Genomic DNA, 8,024 nt, shown 5'->3' with positions numbered 1-8,024 from the left:
TTCTACCAATATATATAGTATTTGGCTGGGCTGTAATGTCAAATTGTTCATTTTCATACATACTGTCGTGTTTTAAGATTTTTGTGCTCCGTGCAAGTAAAAACAACTTAACAAATACTTCATCTTTGGAGCAATACGAGTTTCGTCAGCTGTTGCAACAAAGGAAAAGATCTATATTTATATATATGTAACCAGTGGTCTCCTTTTTATAATATCTCATATTCAGAGTTGAAACACACAAAATGGTTTTGCTTGTACTTCTCCTGTTAGCTCTTCCATTCCTTCTTTCATTTCTTCTCCGAAAACTCAAAACCAAAAGAAATCTTCATTTGCCACCTGGTCCAAAGGGTCTTCCATTCATAGGCAACTTGCATCAATTTGATAGCTTAAACCCTCATTCCTACTTATGGCAGCTTTCTCAAAAACATGGTCCTTTAATGTCCTTGCGTCTAGGTTTTTTACCAATCCTCGTAGTTTCCTCTGCCAAAATGGCTGAAGCAGTCATGAAAACCCATGATCTTATATTCTGCAGCAGGCCTGCTTTAGTTGGCCCGCAAAAGTTGTCGTATAATGGTTTAGACTTGGCTTTTTCACCTTATAATGCTTATTGGAGAGAGATAAGAAAAATTTGTATGGTTTATCTCTTCAACTCTAATAGAGTGCAAAGTTTCCGTCCCATTAGAGAATTTGAACTTTCCCATATGCTTGAAAAGATCTCCAAATCAGCCGTTGCCTCGAAACCTGTAAACTTGTCTGAAGCCATGATGTCGCTTACAAGTACTATAATTTGTAGGGTTGCTTTCGGGAAGAGGTACGAGGAAGATGGGGTTGGAAGAGAAGAAAATAAAGGTTTGAATAAAACCAAGAAGAAGAAAATAAAGGTTTGAATAAAACGAATGCTTATATTATTTCTTAATGTTTTTCACTTGATACAGAAATGAGCTCTAGCCTAAGTTTAAATAAACTAGACTTGCAACAAATATTCAAAACGTAAGGCAATAATCACGGACTGCAACTGACTATATTTACGTAAGCTAGCTAATTACTCAAAGAACCCTTATCACTAAATCATCCAAATATATTTACAGAAAAAAATACTCTAGCCTCAACTAACCAACCTTATTACTCCAGGGGAATAAAACTAATCAACCTTATCACTCCACCTTATCACATCACTCCACCTTATCACTCCACAACATATTCGTTATTATCCCCCCTCAAACTATGGCGAGGTTGAAGACATAGTTTGGTACGAAATTGAGCGAGGCGAGCTTTAGTCATGATCTTTGTAAATATATCAGCAAGTTGATGAAATGTCGAAACATGTTTAGTCACAAGAGCTCCTTGAGCAACACGCTCCCTTACATAATGATAGTCGAGTTCTATGTGTTTACTACGAGCATGAAACACTGGTTTTACAGTCAAATACAAAGCACTAAGATTATCGCCATAGAGAACTGGAGTTCGAGAAATAGGAATATGAAGGTCTGCCAGAATATAACTTAACCAAGTAAGCTCAGCAGCGGTATGCGCCATAGCCCGATATTCAGCCTCAGTACTGGACCGGGCCACAGTTGATTGTTTTTTGGCACACCAAGAGATTATATTAGAACCAAGAAATGTGCAGTAGCCAGTGGTAGAACGCCTAGTAGTTGGACAACCTGCCCAATCTGCATCCGAAAAAGCACATAAATCAAGTGAAGTATTTGCGGTAAGTGATAAACCAAAATGAATAGTCCCTTTCAAATATCGTAAAATGCGACGAACACATTTAAAATGTGCCATAGTTGGAGAATGCATAAATTGAGAAATGAAATTAACACTGTAAGAAAGATCTGGTCGAGTTAAAGTTAGATATTGCAAGGCACCAACAAGCCCGCGAAAAAAACTCGGATCAGCTACTGGAGTGTCATCTGACGTCAAATCCAACTTTTGAGCCATAGGCGTCGGCATGGGCTGACAATCTGTCATGAGAGCACGTTCTAAAATTGTATAGGCATAGTGTGTTTGAGATAGATGCATGCCGTCAGCCATAGTTTGAACCTCAATGCCCAAAAAATGATGAAGAGGTCCAAGATCTTTCATGGAAAACTCAGAACCGAGAACCTGTATAAATGATTGAACAAGAGCTAGAGAGGAACCAGTGAGCAGCATATCATCAACATAAACTAATAAAACTAAAATCCCAGCAGATGAATGCAAAACAAAAAGTGACGGATCAGCAAGACTACAAAAAAAACCATAATTAATTAGAAAGGTACTAAGCCTATCAAACCAAGCGCGAGGCGCTTGTTTCAATCCATACAGAGCCCGTTGCAATTTACAAACATATGAAGGCTTGTTAGAATCTAACATACCTGGAGGTTGCTCCATAAAAATATCTTCAGCAATATAACCGTGCAAGAACGCATTTTTAACATCTAATTGACGAATCGGCCAATGTTTAATCAAAGCAATAGACAATATTAACCGAATAGTACCAGGCTTAATCACAGGAGAAAAAGTTTCAGTATAGTCAATTCCATCAAGTTGATGAAAACCCTTTGCTACAAGTCGGGCTTTAAGACGATCTAAAGAACCATCAGGTTTTAATTTTGCCTTAAAGACCCATTTACATCCTATGACGTGCAAAGCAGCTGTTCTAGGAACTAAAACCCAAGTATTATTACGAAGCAAGGCATTATATTCTTCTAACATAGCATTTTTCCAACCAGAATGAGCTAACGCAGTTTTAACATTTTTTGGTTCCCTTGGAATTGTAGGAGAAATAGAAACAGCTAAGGCATATTTAGGATTTGGTTTCACAATACCTGACTTAGACCTTGTAGTCATTTGATGAACTAATGGATGAGCTGCAACTGGTTGCTCTATAGCCTGCACAGGTACTGCTGGCTCTTCCACTAAATGCACACCTACTGCTAATTGTTGTTCAGCGGAACCACTTGCTACTGATTGTTCAACAGCATGTTCATTTGTTTCTGGAAGCTCATCAACATATAGAGGAGCCGTCTGAAGCGCATCTACCGTCAAACTTTCTGCTGGTTGCTCTACTGTATGTAACGAAGCTGCTGGCAGCTTATTTCTAGGCAAAAAATCAGCTGGTAACGATGTTTGTCCTTGCCCCAACACTGAATCTGCTGCCTCAGTGTCAACTACTACAGTTGGCTCAGTTAAATCTTCATGTGCAGGTCCTGCAGCTGTAAAAATAGAATCATGGACAACCTCATCAATATCAACATTTCTGACGTGGCTTTGTGAAGAGTTTCCTGCAACAAAAGGACTAGACTGAGTAATGTGTGGCGCTACAACAATTGAATTTAGAGACTCCGAATTTTCAGCAGCTAATAAAGAAGATGAAGATATTAGTTCTTCACTCTCTACTGCTGCCGCTTGTAAAGGCAACACACCTCCTTGCTCAGGCTGTAACAGAGCAGAATCAGAAGATAAAACATTATTAATGGAAGTACTCATAACACCAGTAATAACATCCGCATTTAAACTATCTAACCATGGATTCATAACTTCAAAAGCATGTGCAACATTAGAAGATAATGATTTGAAGGGAAAAACAGCTTCATCAAAACTAACATGCCGGGAAATTATAAATTTTTTGGTTCGTGGATTAAAACATTTATAGCCCTTGTGTTTTTCACTATAGCCAACAAACACACAAAGACACGACTTAGGATCAAATTTATTACGTTTGCTATCCCAAATATATGGAAAACACTTAGAACCAAACACACGCAAAGAGGTATAATCAAAATTAATACCATTCAGCATAAAAAATGGAGTTTCATTATGTAAAACAGAAGTAGGTAACCTGTTAAGAAGAAAAACTGCAGTTTGAAAAGCCTCAACCCACATACACAGAGGCATATGACTATGGTACATCATGGTCATACCTAATTCGCGTATTACACGGTGACGTCGTTCAACAGCGCCCATCTGTTCTGGTGTATGAGGACAAGAAACCTGATGTTTAATGCCAGTTGCAAGAAAATGAGATGACAATTTTGTATTAACAAATTCTCCACCTCCGTCAGAATGAAAGATTTTAATTTGTTTCCCAAATTGTCTAAGAACAAAATTCTCAAAAGCTACATAAGCAATAAAGAAATCAGATTTTTTCTTTAAAGGAATAAGCCATGAATATTTCGAAAAATCATCTACCAAACAAGCATAATATTTAAACTTTGCAAAAGACACAACTGGTGCAGGCCCCCACAAGTCACAATGAATTTTATCAAAAATGGCAGAACTAGAATGATCTGAAGTACAAAAAGGAAGCTTACTTAGTTTGCCTAACTGACAACTATCACAAAGAAACTTTGAACGCAAAGAACCAGTTACATCAATTAACTTTTTATTAAACAAAATAGAAACAGCAGAAGCTTGAGGATGCCCAAGACGTTGATGCCAAACAGCTGCTGTACCAGTCCTAAAACGATTTGAAAAATGTGCCATTGGCATCCCAGACAAGGTATACAAGTTATGCTTCCTTGGTCCGGACAGAAGAACCTGCCCCGTTTTCCGATCCTTTACATGAACAGAGACATTAGAAAATTCACAATTTATTGGATAATCATCTGTTAATTGACCAATAGACAATAAATTTTGTTTCAATTCTGGAACTAACAGAACATTAGAGACAGGTAATTGATTTTTTTGATTTATAAATGTTTCACCAACACCATCTATGGGTAAAAAAGTTCCATTACCAATTGCAATTGCATCAGAACCATAATATTTACTAACAGAATTTAATATTTGTTTGTTACCTGTCATATGATGTGAAGCACCTGAATCTGCCACCCAGTCAGAATCCATGACGCCATTGTCAAGGGTAAGAGCAGCTGGAGCTTGAGGAACCTTTTCATCGGCAACTTTTGGAATCCACCAGCAGATTTTCGCAATATGCCCATCTTTTCCACAGTACTGACAAACCTCATTTTTGTAGAGTTCTCGTTCTGCAGGGGTCATGCGCCTCAGCTTACCAAAAGGGAATCGGTACTGAGAAGAGGACATCCCCTTGTCTTGATTCGGATTACGATTCTGTTGTGCCTGAAACCCTTGTCCTTGAGAATTGAACCCTGATTGACGATTTGAATTAGATCCCGACTGCCTTTGCTGGTTGCCATAAAAGGCAACGTGAGGCGCGATTTGATCGAAGGTGGAATCAGTTTGGCTTGAGAACCAACTGCGACGCTGATCATGATTTTTTAGTTGCGATACCAATTCGTTGTAGGTAGGGCGCGGTGGTTTCAACATCGTTGTTGTAAATGTTTCATACTGGGGCCCTAAACTAGTCAAAAGACAGAAAACCTTTTCTTCGTCTGGAACCGTTTTCCCAATTGCAGCAAGACTGTCGCAGACTTCCTTGAATAGCCGAAGATGCTCTGTAATTGTTTTACTCTCATCTTTCCGAAAGTAAGTCAATTGTTGGCGTAATGTGAATTCCCTCTCCTGTGAGTCCTGTGCATAGGCGTCTTTTAAAGCGCTCCATACCGCATGAACAGTATCCAGGCCGATGACAAGTCCAAGAGATTCCTCACTTAGTGTTCCACAAATCCACCCTCGAAGCAATCTGTCAGACTTTTGCCATGCCTTAAACTCATCAGAGAGCTGTGGTTGGTAATTTTCAGGAGTAGGTGTTGGAGGAGTAGCGAATTTCTGAGATGCAGGATACCCTGTCACAAGATGATCGGATAATTCCTGGCTCTCAGCTAAACTCAATACTTGTTCTCTCCATAATGGATAATTTGATTGTTTGAGTTTTAATGTAACGAAATTAGCTACATTTAATGAGATAGAAGCCATGATAACGGATTGAACCTGCTCTGATACCAAGAAGAAAATAAAGGTTTGAATAAAACCAAGAAGAAGAAAATAAAGGTTTGAATAAAACGAATGCTTATATTATTTCTTAATGTTTTTCACTTGATACAGAAATGAGCTCTAGCCTAAGTTTAAATAAACTAGACTTGCAACAAATATTCAAAACGTAAGGCAATAATCACGGACTGCAACTGACTATATTTACGTAAGCTAGCTAATTACTCAAAGAACCCTTATCACTAAATCATCCAAATATATTTACAGAAAAAATACTCTAGCCTCAACTAACCAACCTTATTACTCCAGGGGAATAAAACTAATCAACCTTATCACTCCACCTTATCACATCACTCCACCTTATCACTCCACAACATATTCGTTATTAGGAAGGAGTAGATTTCAAGAGTTGCTGAAAGAAGCTCAGGCCTTGTTTATGTGTTTTTTTGTTGCAGATTACTTTCCTTTCTTGGGTTTTATTGATAAGTTCACAGGATTGTTACATCGCCTAGAGAAAAACTTCAGGGAATTTGATGTTTTCTATGAACAGATCATCCAAGAACACCTTGACCCAAGTAGGTCAAAGCCTGCAGAAGAAGATATTCTTGATATCTTACTTCAACTGTGGAAGGATCGTTCTTTTAAAGTTGATCTCACCTTTGATCACATCAAAGCTGTGCTTATGGTAATTTCCACATTTATATATTCAAAATTTCTTTATTTTTTTTATAATTACACATATTATTTTATTTTTGTTCGCATCAAAAGTGCTTCTAAGAGATTTGCTCAATTCATAAGGACCCAAAGGAGAAATGATTGCTTTGGTTTCTTTATTTGATGTCATGCATTAATAGTGATTTTTTTTGGTCCTTTGCTCTATACAGAACGTATTTGTGGGTGGAACAGACACCGGTGCAGCAACTGTGGTTTGGGCCATGACCTTACTGATGAAGAATCCCATAGCAATGAAGAAAGCTCAAGAAGAAATTAGAAAACTTGTTGGGAAGAAAGGTTTTGTAGAAGAAGATGACGTTCAACAACTACCTTATCTCAAAGCTGTGATCAAAGAAACAATGAGATTGCAACCCACAGTTCCCTTATTAGTCCCAAAGGAATCAACTGAAGACTGTGTGTTAGATGGATATGACATAGCAGCTAAAACTGTAGTTTATGTGAATGCATGGGCAATTGGAAGAGATCCTGAAATCTGGGAAAACCCAGAAGAGTTTAATCCTGAGAGATTCATCAATAGCTCTATTGACTTGAAAGGCCAAGATTTTGAGCTGACACCATTTGGAGCTGGTAGAAGAATTTGTCCTGGGATTTTTATGGGTCTCGCAACTGTAGAGGTGTCTCTAGCTAATCTACTTCACAAATTTGATTGGGAGATGCCTGTCGGAATGAAGAAGGAAGACTTGGACATGGATGTGCAACCTGGTATTACTATGCACAAGAAAAATGCTCTTTGCCTTATGGCCAGGAAGTATGCCTGATCTTTGGGCGCGCATTCATATGAAGGAAAGACTCACTGGATAGGATTTCTCAGCTTTACATAAAAATAAAACATTTATATATTAAATCCATATATATATATACTTTTTATCTTTGTGCTTGATTTTAGTTCTCCTAATTATATTATTATTATTATTATTATTTTGGTTAAAAATTGTGCTCTTAATTTAGTTTTTATGGTATCATGATAGGCTAAAACTTTAATTCTGCCATTATACTTGTTAGAAAAGTTTAATTAGTATATTTTTAACCTTTATCTAAATTAACGCATAAGTTTTAAATTAAGTTTATTAATTTAGTCCAAAAATTAAAGGTTTTTTTTTTTTTTGTCAAATTTCTTGGTTTGTTGATTGATATAAAAAATTAGAAAATTCAATTTCATGAATTTAAGTTAAATTATTTGACATCGTGATTTAGCTAGAATAAAGATGTTTAATTTCTTGATTTTCTCAATTTTAGGTTAAATTGAGTTTTTTTTTCTAAGAAAAATTTTATTAAAATCTAAAAAAAAACTTGGCATAACAATTCAACCTAAACCAACAAGTCCCCTTAAAAACAAGAAGAAACTCAACATAGACATTGCATACTAAATGAAAAAATTTGGAGAACCTCAATTACAAAAGGATCCAAATATCACAAAAAATCAAATATTATAAAATTACATTCTATAATAAAGT

At 36.8% G+C, this 8,024-nt stretch overlaps 1 protein-coding gene across 1 annotated transcript; it reads left to right on the top strand.

The window, feature by feature from the left end:
• The first annotated feature begins 208 nt into the window (after positions 1 to 208).
• LOC110615061 (cytochrome P450 83B1) lies at positions 209 to 7,359 on the top strand. The gene is made up of 3 exons (XM_021756767.2): positions 209 to 831; positions 6,225 to 6,520; positions 6,720 to 7,359. The coding sequence occupies exons 1-3, from the start codon at positions 243 to 245 to the stop codon at positions 7,326 to 7,328; spliced, it is 1,494 nt and encodes a 497-aa protein (XP_021612459.1). The 5' UTR covers positions 209 to 242; the 3' UTR covers positions 7,329 to 7,359.
• The last annotated feature ends 665 nt before the right edge of the window (positions 7,360 to 8,024 follow it).

The sequence above is a fragment of the Manihot esculenta genome, chromosome 5 (genome assembly GCF_001659605.2).
Source record: "Manihot esculenta cultivar AM560-2 chromosome 5, M.esculenta_v8, whole genome shotgun sequence".
In the NCBI taxonomy this organism is placed as follows: Eukaryota; Viridiplantae; Streptophyta; class Magnoliopsida; order Malpighiales; family Euphorbiaceae; genus Manihot; species Manihot esculenta.
This window is presented reverse-complemented; position numbering and strand designations above follow the sequence as displayed.

Bases quoted from the DNA above. Each gene is read 5' to 3' on its own strand.
- LOC110615061 (XM_021756767.2), top strand. From the start codon at position 243: ATGGTTTTGCTTGTACTTCTCCTGTTAGCTCTTCCATTCCTTCTTTCA. The intron at 832-6,224 runs GAAGAGAAGAAA...ATTCGTTATTAG, and splicing joins GTACGAGGAAGATGGGGTTG to GAAGGAGTAGATTTCAAGAG. The intron at 6,521-6,719 runs GTAATTTCCACA...TGCTCTATACAG, and splicing joins ACATCAAAGCTGTGCTTATG to AACGTATTTGTGGGTGGAAC.